Source organism: Pan paniscus, chromosome 2 (assembly GCF_029289425.2).
Source record: "Pan paniscus chromosome 2, NHGRI_mPanPan1-v2.0_pri, whole genome shotgun sequence".
In the NCBI taxonomy this organism is placed as follows: Eukaryota; Metazoa; Chordata; class Mammalia; order Primates; family Hominidae; genus Pan; species Pan paniscus.
The window spans coordinates 184,189,061-184,203,731 of record NC_085926.1 but is presented as its reverse complement, the minus strand read 5'-3'; the positions used below and the strand labels follow the sequence as shown (position 1 = coordinate 184,203,731).

Sequence of the window (14,671 nt, the reverse complement as noted above, 5' to 3'; positions counted from 1 at the left end):
AAGGTTTTCTTTCGAAGTCCCATGTTTTGCCTACAAATTTCCTGGATATTTTGCATTCTATTCCATTTTGTGCTCATGTTTAATATAATATAGCTTTTCCTCCCTCAAATAATGTTGGCTTTTCAGGAACAGGCCATGGTTTTTCTTCTGGCTTCCATTCCCCTTCCATGTTGAGGACCAGGGCGTGGCATCTCCACAGGTGGCTTATTAATGGCATCTGTACCTGCACAGGCTCAACACTTAGGTGCTCAGTACTCATTCATCCAAAGATGTTACCATGAGCTTTGGAACAACACAGACTTAGATTCCTATACAGTCTCGTCATTTACTAGTAGGACAACTTGGGAGAATTACTCTGGGCCTGCTTCTACAGATGTTAAATGGGCATAAAACATACCTTCCTCACAGGGTTTGGTGACTATTACAGATGAAGTTTGCAAAGCACAAGATGTGTTGCAATCTATAAATGGAGGTTGCTGCTATTGCTTGTTATTACAGTGATTTGTTGAGCAAGTGAACAAATGAATGAATGACCGATCCTCAGATTGTGATGCCCCTGAGCTACAAACACTCTTCTTAGACCAACACTGCCTGCCTGTGCCAAAGACAGACCCCCAAAGTAGCAGTCCTCAACTTCTCCTCGGAGCCCAAAAGCTTTTTCTGGGTACCAGCCACTCCCAGCTCCCCCACCTGGGCATTTGGTTCAGCCTGACATTTTCATGACTATCTTGCGGCAGAGATTCTCACATTCACTCTGAGGCCACTAATGGTGTACAAAGTACCTCTCAAATGAAAATCGTCTCTGAATTCTTATGGATAGAATGCAATCCCAAGACTTTTATGTTTATGTTTATTTAAGGACTATATGCCGGTAATATGCTAAATGAGTTACTAGGTATTACTCATATTTACCACTCATAAACTTAAATTAGATCATTGCAAAGTTCCCCAAGGGCTTTAATTCAGTTATCTGTGAAATCAGGCTGCTTCTAAATGCTCAGCAGCTACAGCCCCCACACTCAAGCAGATGGTTAGAATCCTGTGACCTGGGGAAGGCCCCGTTGTTGTCATTGCATGTCAGTCTTGCTTTGAGTTGGTTGTGGTTTTCAGCTACTGCTATTCTTGCTTATTAATTAGAAATTATAGTTCACTTGACTTCATCATTATCATATTAGTTTGTGAAGGATATTTGGCTAACCCTACAGCAGGCAGTGATACATATTTGCATCGAAGGTATTTTTAGCCTATAATTTTCCAATTACTAGATTTTAAGACATGAATAAGTTGCAGTTCAAGCATGAATCATGCAGATTCTGTTGCCAAATAGACACATGCATAACCTGCCCCTAAAAGTGCTTGTGTAGTTGTCTTGGTTATCTACGATTACGTAACTAACTGCCCCAAAATGTTGTTGCTCCACAATTATGTTATTCGTCTATGTGTTTCTGTGCATTGGGAATCCAGACCAGGCTGAGCGGGGATGGGTTATCTCTGCTCCACGTGTGATGTCTGCCAAGGCTGTGAAATCCCAAATGGCTTCTTGTCTCACAACACAGCTAGGATGACTTAGATGACTGGGTGCTGGCTGGAATGGCTTGACTGGGGTCTTACATCTTGGGCTTCAGTTCTTGTCATCAGCTGGGTTGCTCAGTTCTCCTCTCTGTAATGTTAGATCTCCCTTCATCCACGTGGCCTCTCCATGTGGTCTCTATGTGATCTCTCCAGCAAAATGGCTGAACTTCTTACATGGCAGTTCAGTGCCCTTAGGAACTCACAAGTGGGAGCTGCCAGGCCTTCTCAAGGCTTATGCTTGACACTGGCACAGCACCACTTCTAATGCACTCTCTTGTTTAGGGCAAGTTACAGGTGCAGCCCGGACTCAAGGGAAGAAACTAGAAAGGGCATAAATATCAGGAAGCGTGGTTTGGGGGACCACCAATGTAAATGACGACCACAATAGTGACAGTTCATTGATAAATTCAAGCAACTTATGTAACTTACAAAATACTATCAGATTAAGCATAATAAAGTAACTTGATTATAAGTCTATATCTGTTATAACTTTATAACCCTGATAGCCTATACTTGTGTAGGTCATTATTTTAATATAAAATGTGAGTGTTGATGTATATTTTATGGTAAATTAAGTGACTTATAAGTGATACTATCAACAATTGTACTGCAACTTGCGTCTTTTGTTCTTCTTGAATTCTTTTTATCACCCAGTTCCTCCTCTATAGGGACACGTAAATAGATGTGGTAGGAACTTTGACTCCATGAAAATGATCTTGGTCAATAAAAGGTTGAGAATCATTTTTCTAGTGTCAAAAAATGAACTCTTAGAAATCTTGTAGTAGCTAGAGCTGCAAAGCAGACAGGATACTCTTTCTGTCCTGAAGGAGTTCAAAGTCCTGTAGAGAAGACAGTTGGTAAGTACATGCACTGCAGTAAATGTCATAATGGAGAAAAACCCAAAGTGCTACTGGAGAGCAGACAAGATATGCCCAGCCAGGTCTGGGCAATTAAAGAGGGCATCTTCAGGTGCAATTTGAACTAAACTCCAAAGCCTGCATAAGAGTTATAGAGTTGAAGAAGGAACAGTAGGAGTAAAAGCCAGAGATGGGGCACTTGTCAAGTTGTGACTTTCCACAAGTCTGAGAAGAGAAAGGGGTTTTTATCTTTGTAGCTTTTAGTCTTTCTTCCCTTATGAACATGTACTCATTATGGCTTTGTAATAAACCTTCAAATGCACATAAATAGGCTTCTCCAATCTGATGTCATATTCATGAATTAATGTTTTTAGGAGAGCAAAGAGGAGATGAGGAGGTGTTTGTTCCTGGATAATTGGGTATGGCTGATTCATTCAAATGAATAGAGAGACCCAGGGTGCAATTCAATACTCATTGAATTTGCCTTCTTCCTCCTGACTTGTGATTTCCATGCTGACATCTGTACAGAACAAATAGAATTTGATCCAGTATATAAAATTGCAGAGCTAGAAAATGCATTAGAAACCATTATTCCCACCCCCTCATTTTATAGACAAGGAAACTGAGGCCAAAGGAGCTGAAGCAATTGCTCAGAGTGACATAGCTGTAGAGACATAAAATACTCTTCTCCTACCCAAGTCAGACAATATCCAATCTGAGTTTTATTTAGAAAATCCTATTCAATTTTTTCTGTCAGAAAAGATGCTTGGGGTGGTAATAAGAAGATTGTTCATACTACAAAGAGCCTCTGAGAGGGGAGTGATGGAGCAGGCTGCTGAGGGAAGTGCCGAGCTTCGTGAGCTAGAGAAAGCCCTCCTGGCTGTCAGCTGTCACCTTCATCAAAGGGCAGAAGACAGAGGCGGGCTGTCATGTGGGATACCATCTGGAGAGTCAGGCAATGTTTTAGGCCCCTAACTTTTCTTGAAGGAAATAAAGAATGGTGTAAGGCCGGGTGCAGTGGCTCACATCTGTAATCCCAGCACTGTGGGAGGCTGAGGCAGGCAGATCACCTGAGGTCAGGAGTTCGAGACCAGCCTGGCCAACATGGTGGTGAAACCTCGTCTCTACAAAAAATACAAAAATTAGCCGGGCGTGGTGGCAGGTGCCTGTAGTCCCAGCTACTCGGGAGGCTGAGGCAGGAGAATCACTTGAACCCAGGAGGTGGAGGTTGCAGTGAGCTGAGATCATGCCACAACACTCCAGTCTGGGCGGCAGAGCAAAACTCAATCTCAAGAAAAAAAAAAAAAAAAAAAAAAAAGAATGGTGTAGCTCTTTCCACTGTGAATTCAAGCACTGAGCTACAATGGAACAACCATGATAATGATAATATGAACATTTGTTGAGTTATAGCAATGTATACCACATCACCTCATCACCCCTCCTCAGCAGGAGCATCAGCTCCTTCAGGAAGCTTTTCCTGATTCCTTGTGCCTGCTTCAGACACATTAGATGACCCCATAAATCTCTGGACATATCTGCATCACTTCTCTTGCCAGCTTGTATGTTAATTATTAATAGCTGTTTGGGTGTCTGTCCCCCACAGGGAATCATCAACCACCGCAATAGAGAAATACATAGGATTCTGTGGAACACAGCTGGGAGAACAGGCAAATTTGCTCAAAGAGTTCCAAAAAGCTATAGAAAAGAAGTGACCTTTTAATCTGGATCTAAAGAGATGAGTAGAGATTTGTTTTAGGAAAGAAGGAGTAAAGGGCATTTCAAGTAGATCAAAGGCATGGTGTGTTTGTCAGGCCATAATGCTTATGGGGTCCTCCCACATCCAGGCACTTTGCTAGTGCTAAGAGTAGACAGAAGGTAGATTTGGCTGGAAGGTGGAATGTGTGGGGCAGGAGGTAATGGGGGTGAGAATGGGGAGGTGAGTTATTACCACAGGTAAAGAACCTTGTGGAACTAGCTAAGGAGACAGCTCTTTTTTTCCTGGAGGCCAAGGGAGGCCTCTGAAGGATTTTAAGGAGATAAGTGTCAGAGTCCAATTTAATTCTAAATGAGAAAGATCTCTATGAACAGGTATGGTGTGATTCATAGGATGTATTGATTGGTGAAAAAACAATATGCAGATGATGATCTATAATGTGCTACCTTTTGTATTAGAAAGAAAGGGAAGCCAGGCACAGAGGCTCACATATAATCTCAGCACTTTGGGAGACCGAGGCAGATGGATCACTTGAGCCCAGGAGTTCGAGACCAGCCTGGGCAACATAGTAAGACACTGTCTCTACAAAAAGTAAAAAAAAAAAAAAAAAATTAGCAGGTCATAGTGGCATACACCTCTAGTCCCAGCTACTCTACTGGGAGGGCTGGGAGGGGGCTGCTGAAGTGGGAGGATTGCTTAACCCAGGAGTTCAAGGCTGCTGTGAGCTGTGATTCCACTACTGCTCTCCAGCATGGGTGATGGAGAGAAACCACGCCTCAAAAAAAAAAAAAAAAAGAAGAAAAAGAATAAGGAGGAGGAGGAGGAGGAGAAGGAGAAGGAAAGGGGGAAATAAGATATTCACATATCTTCTCACATGTCCAAAACTAAACACAGGAAGTATAAACTAGATACTATAAGGGTGAGTGAGAATAAGATAGAAAAGAGGAGATGGGAAAAGAGTAAGAGGAATGAGGGATACTTCTCTGAGTATATCTTTTTCTTTTTGTTTTTGTTTTGAGACGGGATCCCACTCTGCTGCTCAGGCTGGAGTGCAGTGGTGCAATTATAGTTCAGTGCAGCCTTGATCCCTCAGGCTCAGGTGATCTTCCCACCTCAGCCTCCTGGGTATCTGGGACCACAGACGCACACCACCATGCCTGGTGAATTTTTTTGTTTGTATTTTTTGTAAAGACGGGGTTTTGCCATATTGCTCAGGCTGGTCTAGAACTCCTGGGCTCAAGCATCTGCCTGGCTCAGCCTCCCAAAGTGCTGGGATTACAGGTGTGAGCCACCAACGCCTGGCTGAATATATCTTTCTATATAGTTTTGACTTTGGAACCATACTGAAAAAGAATCAGTGGATATGAAGAAAACATCCTAAAATGAAATACAAACAGAAACTGATGGGAGTGAGAAAGAACTAACCTACGTAACTTTTGAGAGTAGCATTTTGAGGATTTGCTGTTGCCTGAAAACAATAGAACTGTAAACAAATCTTGAAGTCTATTTTGTTTTTCACAGAGGTGTGGACTGGCAATTCTGAAACTACTTTCTGTGTATTAAGCAAATAAGTATGTTGTAGATGATGGAAACAAAGCTTGTTAGAGAAGATAGTTAAAAAATATGGAAGGAAGGGAAGGCTACAATTGACTTTGTAATGTTGGACTGGAGTTGGAGGCGTAAGTATGAACTCAAGGTATTTAACAGAGAGAGAGAGAGAGAGAGATGAGGGGTGTGTGTGTGTGTGTATCTGTGTACATACATCTATTTTTTTTTTTTTTTGAGACAGTGTCTCACTCTGTCACCCAGGCTGGAGTGCAGTGGCAGGATCTCGGCTCGCTGCAACATCCAACCCCCACCTCCCAGGTTCGAGCAATTCTCCTGCCTCAGCCTCCTAAGTAGCTGGGACCACAGGCATGTACCACCACACCCAGCTAATTTTTGTATTTTTAATAGAGACAGAGCTTCGCCATGTTGGCCAGGCTGGTCTCAAACTCCTGGGCTCAAGTGATCCTTCCGCCTCGGCCTCCAAAAGTGCTGGGATCACAGGCATGAGCCACCACGCCCAGCACACGCATCTATTTTCTAGCTCTGTCCTTGATAGGGCCTAGAAGCAATGACACCCCAGCAGCAGTGAGCATACGTGGTACCCAAGCTTTGGCTTCAAATGCCATTCTTCACCAAAGGAACTCCTTAGAGAAATGACTGATTTTAGCACTTGAGCTGAGGAAGTACGAGATGAGCCTGAAACATTTTGTAGTGCTAGAAAATAAGGATGTGCTGAAAAAATGACTGAGATATATCTAAAGAACAGATCGCCACCTTGACTGAGCTTCCACTGATCAAATCTGGAATAATCTGAGAGTCGAAGATAGCAACAGATTTGTAACCCACAGAATAAAATAAGAATCTGTGAAAATAAATATATATTACATATAAATGCAGTTTTTATACACACATATATATTCTTTATATATTTATAATTTATCTTTATTTATAGTAGACATATAAATTGATATAAATAACAAGAAGGGAAAGCTCTTACTTACAATAGATCCTAACTAACAAATATAAAGGGAATGATGGAATTAGAAAATCAGTATCATTGTAATAATTAATCCAGGCAATAATCATTAGTGGACGCTAAAACTAGTGGATAAGGGTTGGATGAGTAATTACAAAATTACAACAACCTGGAGCAGTATCAGATCAAGTTCAGAAACCTGTGGCACAATACTAGAAACTTTCTACTCGACTACTGCCAGCTGATTTTTTAAAATTTCAACTATTATTCAGGGGGTACAGGGGCAAGTTTGTTACCTGAGTATATTGCATGATGTTGACTTTGGAGTATGAATGATCCCATCACCCAGGTAGTGAGCATAGTACCCAATTTTTCAGTTTTTCAGTTTTTCAGTCTTTGCCCCTTCCCCCTGCCCCCTCTAGTAATCCCCAGTGTCTTTTACTTCCATATTTATGTCCATATGTTCCCAATGTTTAGCTCCCACTTATAAGTAAGAACATGTAGTATTTGGTTTTCACATATTTTCTATTTGGTATTTGGTATTTTCTATTCCTGTGTTAATTCATTTTGGATAATGGCCTCAAGCTGCATCCATGTTGCTGCAAAGGACATGATTTCATTCTTTTTTACGGCTGTGTAGTATTGTATGGTATATGTGCATTACATTTTCTTTATCCATCCAGTCCATCATTGGATAAATGGATAAATTGGATAAATCCAGGTTGATTCCATGTCTTTGCTACTGTGAATAGTGCTGTGATGAACATATGAGTGCACATGTCTTTTTTGTGGAACTACTTATTTTCCTTTGGATGTATACCCAGTAACGGGATTGCTGCATTGCATGGGAAGTCTGTTTTAAGTTCTTCGAGAAATCTCCAACCTGCTTTCCATGGTGACTGAACTAATTTACATTCCCACCAGCAGTGTATAGGCATTCCCTTTTCTCCAAAGCCTCACCAGTATCTGTTATTTTTTGTCTTTTTAATAATAGTCATGGTTTTGATGTGCATGTATCTGATGATTAGCAATGTTGAGCATTTTTTCGTGTTTGTTGGCCACTTGTATTGTCTTCTTTTGAGAAGAGTGTGTTTGTGCCCTTTGCCCACTTTTTAATGGGGTTATTTTGGGTTTTTTTTTTCAGCTGATCGTTTAAGCCACATTGCTACATGTTGTATTTGCAACTGGATGATAATAACAATCATTTATTGAGTGTTTGCTATGTGCAGGCATTGCACCAAGTGGGGATTTTGTTTTTATGTTTGTTGCATATATTAACCCACTTAATCCTAACACCAACCCAGTAAGCTTTTTCATTAATATCTTCATGTTTTAGATGAAGAAACCAAAGTTCAAGGGATGAAAAATATGTCTAGGGTGAAATAGCTCAGAAGGGCAGAGCCCAGATTCAAATTCTCTGCCTTCTGGTTTTAGTTCAGTGTTGTTCTGTCATGCAGTGTGCCTCTGCATCCTCTTAGATCTCCCTCTGTGCTTCTGAAGGTGTGCAGAATGCCCAGGCCATGGAGGCATTCTTTTTTTTTTTTTTTTTTTTTGACAGACTCTCACTCTGTCGCCAGGCTGGAGTGCAGTAGTGTGATCTTGGCTCACTGCAACCTCTGACTCCCTGGTTCAAGCGATTCTCCTGCCTCAGCCTCCCGAGTAGCTGGGATTACAAGCATGCGCCACGACACCCAGCTAATTTTTTTTTTTTTTTTTTGAGACGGAGTCTGACTCTGTTGCCCAGGCTGGAATGCAGTGGCACAATCTCAGATCACTGCAAGGTCCGCATCCTGGGTTCAAACCATTCTTCTGCCTCAGCCTCCTGAGTAGCTGGAACTACAGGTGCCCACCACCATGCCTGGCTAATTTTTTTGTGTTTTTAGGAGAGACGGGGTTTCACCGTGTTAGCCAGGATGGTCTCGATCTCCTGACCTTGTGATCCGCCCGTCTCGGCCTCCCAAAGTGGTGGGATTACAGGCGTGAGCCACTGCGCCTGGCCACACCCAGCTAATTTTTGTATTTTTAGTAGAGACAGGGTTTCACCATGTTGGCCAGGATGGTCTCGATCTCCTGACCTCATGATCCGCCCATCTTAGCCTCCCAAAGTGCTGGGATTACAGGCATAAGCCACCGCACCCAGCAGGAGGCATTCTTAAACAGAAGCACTAGTGGCTCCTTCTTTCTCCTCACCATGTTTACTAAACACCTAGCCTCATTTTTTTCTCATCTGCAAAACAGGGACAGCAATATTGAATTGACATGTTATTAAGAGGACTAAGTTACATAATGTATATAAAGCATATAGCACAGAGTAAAGTACAGGTCCATTCATTGATAGCAGCAGCAGTGGTGACAGTGGTTGCAATGCTAGATTCCCTGGCACGATGGCAAAAGTTTCTAAAGGATACTCCTCACTTTCGTACTAAATTGATCATCAGGAGCCAGATCATAAAGAGCTTTGTGTATCGTGAAAAGAAGATTACATCTTATTCTACAGGCAGTAGAAACTGCTGAAGAATTTTATTACCGAGAGAGATGTGATCTGGTTGGCAATTTAAAGAGCAGACCAAGGGGAGGAGAACAAAGCGCAAGGCAGGGAGAGCAGCAGGAGGCTGTTGTCAAAGGCCAGGCAAGAGATAAAGAAGGTCTGAGTTAATGCCAGGACTGGTGTGATGGACAAGTGGGAGCACACAGTGGACAGTCAAACTCCGGGGCTGTGCCTGGATTTGGCAGGAGAGAAAAGGGGAGGAGCTTAGCTGAGCCTCCTGCCTCTGACCTGGGCACTGGCTTCTCTTGGGCATAACCTGAGCGGCTGGGGACACTGGAAGATGCAGATCAGGGGTGGTTTGGGACACACAAGGGAGTCACAGTAGATGGTTGGATATACAGATCTGGATTAAGGCATCTGAATATCTGAATATTCAGATTCAGACCAAGGAGAGAGCTCAGGGCTGCCGCAGCATGCCGGGGGTCATTAAAGCTTGGAGGTGGATGAGGTCCATCAGGGAAGGGATGTAGAGTGAGAAGAGGGCTGAGGACAGGATTTTGGAAGCGCCAATTTTTTCTTTCACTTTTATTTTAGGTTCAAGGGTTCTTGTGCAGGTTTGTTATATGGGTAAATCACAAGTCACGGGGGTTTGCTGTACAGATTATTTTGTCACTCAGGTAATAAGCATAGTACCCAGTAGGTAGTTTTTCAGTTCTCTCCCTCCTCCCATCCTCCACCTTCAAGTAGGCCCCAGTACCTATCGTTCCCTTCTTTGTGTCCCTGTGTTCTCAGTGTTCAGCTCCCACTTATAAGTGAGGATGTGCTGTATCTGGATTTCTGTTCCTGTATTAGTTCACTTAGGATAATGTCCTCCAGCTCCGTCCATGTTGCTGCAAGGAACAGGATCTCATTCTTTTTTATGGCTGTGTAGTATTCCGTGGTGTATATGTACTACATTTGCTTTATCCAGTCTTCCACTGATAGACATTTAGGCTGATTCTATGTCTTTGCTGTGGAAACATTTCAATATTTAAAGATGGCAAAAGAAGAGGCTGAAGGAGACTGACAAGAAACACCCAGAAACATAAGAGAGTTTCTAGGTGGAAGTTTTCTGCCATGGCAAAGAAAGATTGCAGAGAGAGAAACAAGCCGAGGAAGGACTGAAAGGTGCCTGCTGGATTTGGCAGCTAGGTCACTGATGACCTTGACAGTAGCATGTGCCAAGGAGCAGAGTCGAGCTGGCTGGATTAAGGAGAGAGTTGGACTTCTCAAGGCGAGAGACTAGAACTTAATGTCCCCAGGAATGTGGGTCTCTCATTTCCTTGCCATGCATTCTGGTTAATGGAAGGTTTTCTTTATAAAGCTAGAATCTCTCTCTCTCCAGCATCTTCCCTCAGCTCTAGTTCACTCTCCAGGTCCAAAACAACCAGTCTACACATTTCCCCAGAGAATGGTCCATATATACCTCCCAACTTGGTCGTCTCATCCAGCACTGCTCATATGCTCCAGGAACCCCAGACTTGCCTTGCAGTTGGCCCTCAGGATGGATCCTGTTTTGTTAAAACTGTGCTTGTTCTTTGGCAACAGTAGAGCCTGTGTTTCAGTTGGTCTTTATTTCTCACCTTTTTAGGTTGGTGGCTTCCCAACCATGCTTGTAACCTCAACTGAGAATAAGAAAGACACTTCACAATATGATCAGTATAACCATGGGTGTATAACTGAAGGAAAAGTCTTATGACATAATACATCCCCTTACTGTGGTAGATGCACTCTAGTGTTTTCAACTCCATCTCATTCTACCCTATTCCATTTCATGTGTTTACGTGCTTGTTGTGACTCATTACATCAATTTCACAACCACAAAACTGATTTAATGACCCACAGTATGAGAGGCTCAAAGGAAAAATTCTCAGTGTTTGTTTGAATCCATCCCCATTTCCCGGCCTCATTGAGGCCAGCAGCCCATTCCTCTAACTCCCTTTTTATGGCTCTAAGAGGACAGAGAACTGCTTCAGTCACTAGATGTTAGCCAGCCTTGGGGTTATTCCAAAACGGCTCACCAGAGCTATCACGGTGGAATTTAGAAATCAGTGCAGGACAGAATGGCTGCATAGGCTCCTGTTCCTGTAATTACTCATGAAGCATCCAATAGCCTAAGGCATTTTTATGCCCTGAGGATGCTCTTAGGCAGCTCTAATACCACCTCTCATGTGACACACGGAACATTTCCCAGAGCTGAGTAGTATGGCCCACCTATTCATACAGGCCACAGCTTGCCCCTCAACTCTCACCCCCAGCCAGACAACTGTCGTTGTGCCCTCTTCAGACCTCTCTAAGGGGAGAACCATCCTTAAGAACCATTGAACAATTGTCCCCTCTAGATCTTTCAGCAAAGAACGTTTGGGGCCTTTTTTTTTTTTAACATTCTCATTTACAATGTCTTTTCTGCTTCTATCTAGGAAGAGCCAGGATTTCTGAATTTACCTTGAATACAGACAGGAGGATGTTGCCTAAGGAATAGCAGAGATCTTGTCTCATCTTCTGAGAGGTGCCTGCTGCTGCTGTATACACTTGAGTGCTCCCAGAAGTCTCCTGAAAGGCTTACATCGCAAACCTGCAATGAGCCAGGCCCTGGGCTGGGCCTCCACTTCAGCCTAGTGAACAAAACTCCATCACTACCCTTTAGCCACTCACACAAAGTTTAAAAATGGGTGAAGAACGGTGGGTCTCCCTCACTCCAGAAGAATTTGACCAACTCCAGAAATATTCAGAATGTGAGTAAATGCATTGACAGCCCTGGGACGGGATTTCTTCTTGGCTGGAGAAATCATTTCTGGAAAGCATAGCAGTATGATCATTGCAAAGCCACAAAGAATGATGTCACGCCTGACGGCTTATATTTCCTTATAAACACAGAATTAGTGTATTTAACATTAAAACGCAATTATCTTTAAGCTCAGTAAATACTACGTGCTCACCATAGAAATTTGCAATATACATAGAAAAAAAGAGTAGGTTAAAAATCACTGACAACACTGCAAACATCTTAGAGCACTTCCCTGCTGTGCATATTGCTTTACACCGTTGAGCTCACACCGTATACACCCTGAGTTAAGCCTGCATTTTCCGCCTAATATATCATATGTATTTGCTCAGGTCATTAAAGCTCTTCAGAGCATAATTTTGAAGGGCTGCATGCTGCACGGCTACAATGTTACTCAATCGTTTACTGTAATATATTCCTGCATTTGGACCCAAAGCCTTCTTGCAGTAAGATGCTGAATGCTAATGTGTGTTTCTTTCTTGACTTTGTTTTGGGAAGGCTTGGGCTTTTACTTGGGGCTCTTGGTTTCCCATTAGTTGTGCCCCAGAACCAATTCAGTGCAAGACACAGTGGTGGTAGGGTGCACAGCCACACATGGGCCCATGGCTGTGTCCCCTCAGGTGACTCCTAATCCTGACTGGTGAGAGGAACCTGCTGGGCTGTGGCAGGACACCACATGACCACTGCACGCTGCCCACACAGAGTGACCATCACTTACCCTGCATGGCACTGACTTTCCAGGAGGCCCTTCATCTTGTAGAGCTCTCAGCTGCACTGCCTGTTCCATGCCCTTGTCCCATGGCCTCTCCCTTCACATTAACTGTGTTGATGCTTCTGTAAATCATGAGGCCTGCAGCTGTTGACTTGCCCTATTGCTCTTGCACAGGTCCCCCTTCTCACACAGTAGGCAGTCCTTGTCCCAGCGCTGGTCTAGGAGTCAGGGGATCCAGTTCAGGTGCCAGCTCTGCCTCTTGCTGTCTATGCTGTGACATCCCTGAACATCCCTGGGTCTCAGCAACCTCTTCTATACAATGGGAGGGTTGGACTAAGTGTTCTGTCCCTGCGGTCCCTTCCAGCCCAGCATCCTGTGACTCCGAATGCTCTCCGAGGTCAACAGGGGACCATAGGGCTAATGGTTTGTCACCCTCCTGGTACTCTAGAGCCTGTGGTCTCTCATCTGACCCCCATGGGTTTAGAAAAACTCTAATATATGGACAAGAAGCAAAAAATCACCCTCCAGGGTAAATTCAATTTAATTCAGCTAGCTCTGTAGGTCAGCAAAGTACCAAGCCCTGTCAGGGATGAAGAAGAAGCACAAAGGCGAGTCCTACCCTGGAGGAATCAGAATCTTGTTAGGGCATCAGAAATGTGCTCGTGACACAGAGAACAGCTTTAAGGCAGCAGGCAAACAGCTCTGGTACAGCTGGATAAACTAAGCGTGGAAACGAGAAGGGGATCAAAAACCAAGGGAAACTGGTATGGGGGTTGTTTGCTATTTGGTTCAATCCAGCGTGGGTTTATTGTCTCTAAGCCTTATAGTCTCAAAGTTCTGGGAGCTAGAAGTCCACAATCAAGGAGTCAGCAGCGCTGGCTCCTTCTGAGAGCTGTGGAGAAGGGATCTATCCCAGGGCTGTGTTTTTGGCTTGTGGATGGCCGTATTCTCCCTGCATGCCCTCACATGACATTCTCCCTGTGTGCATATCTCTGTGTCCAAAGTTCCCCCTTTCCTAGGCGCACAACCTTATTGGCCTGGATCCCCCCATTCGGTCATGACTTCATCTTAACTAATTACATCTGCAACAACCCAAATAAGGTTACATCCTGAGTTATTGAGGGATGGAACTTCAACACATAAATTTGAGGTTTAGGGCATGGTTGAACCGATAACAGAGGATTTAGCTGGATAAACTCCATGGAGGAAAGAGGTTTAAAATGTGAGCAGCAGATGGAAGGGGAACGATGGAAGCAAAAGGAATGTTTGGGAATGTTGATTTTGAGATGGTGATAACACACCCACTAAGCATTCCTGTGGTGTGCAGGGGTGGGTAAGGAGAGCTTCTGGGCTGGATGGTGAGAAGGCACAGAGAATGAGGAGGACATAGGAGGCATGGGGATAGCAGGAGGTCTTGGGCCTTGTGTGTCAAAGTGTGGGCAAAATTTAGAGCCAGGAATCTGGAGACTGTGTGCAGGGTGGCTTGGATCAGGCAGTTTCCAGGCCAGGGAACTGGGCAGGATCCTTTGGAGGAAACCTAGTCTAGCCAAAGAGATAAGATGGTGAGTGTGGCCATGAACAAATGCTAATTCGTGGGAAACTGTGGTGGAAATATCATCAATGCACGTAGAACAAAAGGAAGCCATCAAAGATACCTTGCAGACTGAATCTGTAGAAAATGACATCAGGATGCAGGGCTGATGGGGAATGTTTGGGAATGTTGATTTGGAGATGGTGATAACACATCCACTATGCCTTCCTATGTGCCAGGCTCCAGGGATCCAGCAATAAATGAGACATAGTTCCTGCCCTCAAAGAGATCACTGCCTCACAGGGGAAGACAAACAGGACTCAAGCACGGGTGTTGCAGTATAGCCGGTGCTCAGAAGTGGGCAGCATGGGAGGAGAAGGCCCCGCTCAGCCTAGTGGGAGGCCTCCTGATGCACGCATTGTTTCCAGACTCCAGGAACTGTAGGGGAG

At 43.8% G+C, this 14,671-nt stretch overlaps 1 protein-coding gene across 10 annotated transcripts in view; it reads left to right on the top strand.

The window, feature by feature from the left end:
* The window catches only part of DGKG (diacylglycerol kinase gamma), a 228,162-nt gene that overhangs the window by 30,045 nt on the left and 183,446 nt on the right, over positions 1 to 14,671 (top strand). For 9 of the 10 annotated variants that reach the window (XR_004670872.3, XR_004670871.3, XR_008624956.2 and 6 more), the window contains exon 2: positions 11,615 to 11,929. The exons of the other annotated variant lie outside the window; for it this stretch is intronic. Coding sequence is in view for 6 of the 9 variants with exons in the window: in XM_055110769.2 (XP_054966744.1) it covers positions 11,863 to 11,929 (67 nt within the window). In the remaining 3 variants the exon portion in view is untranslated. The remainder of the gene's footprint in view (positions 1 to 11,614; positions 11,930 to 14,671) is intronic. 10 annotated transcript variants of the gene reach the window in all.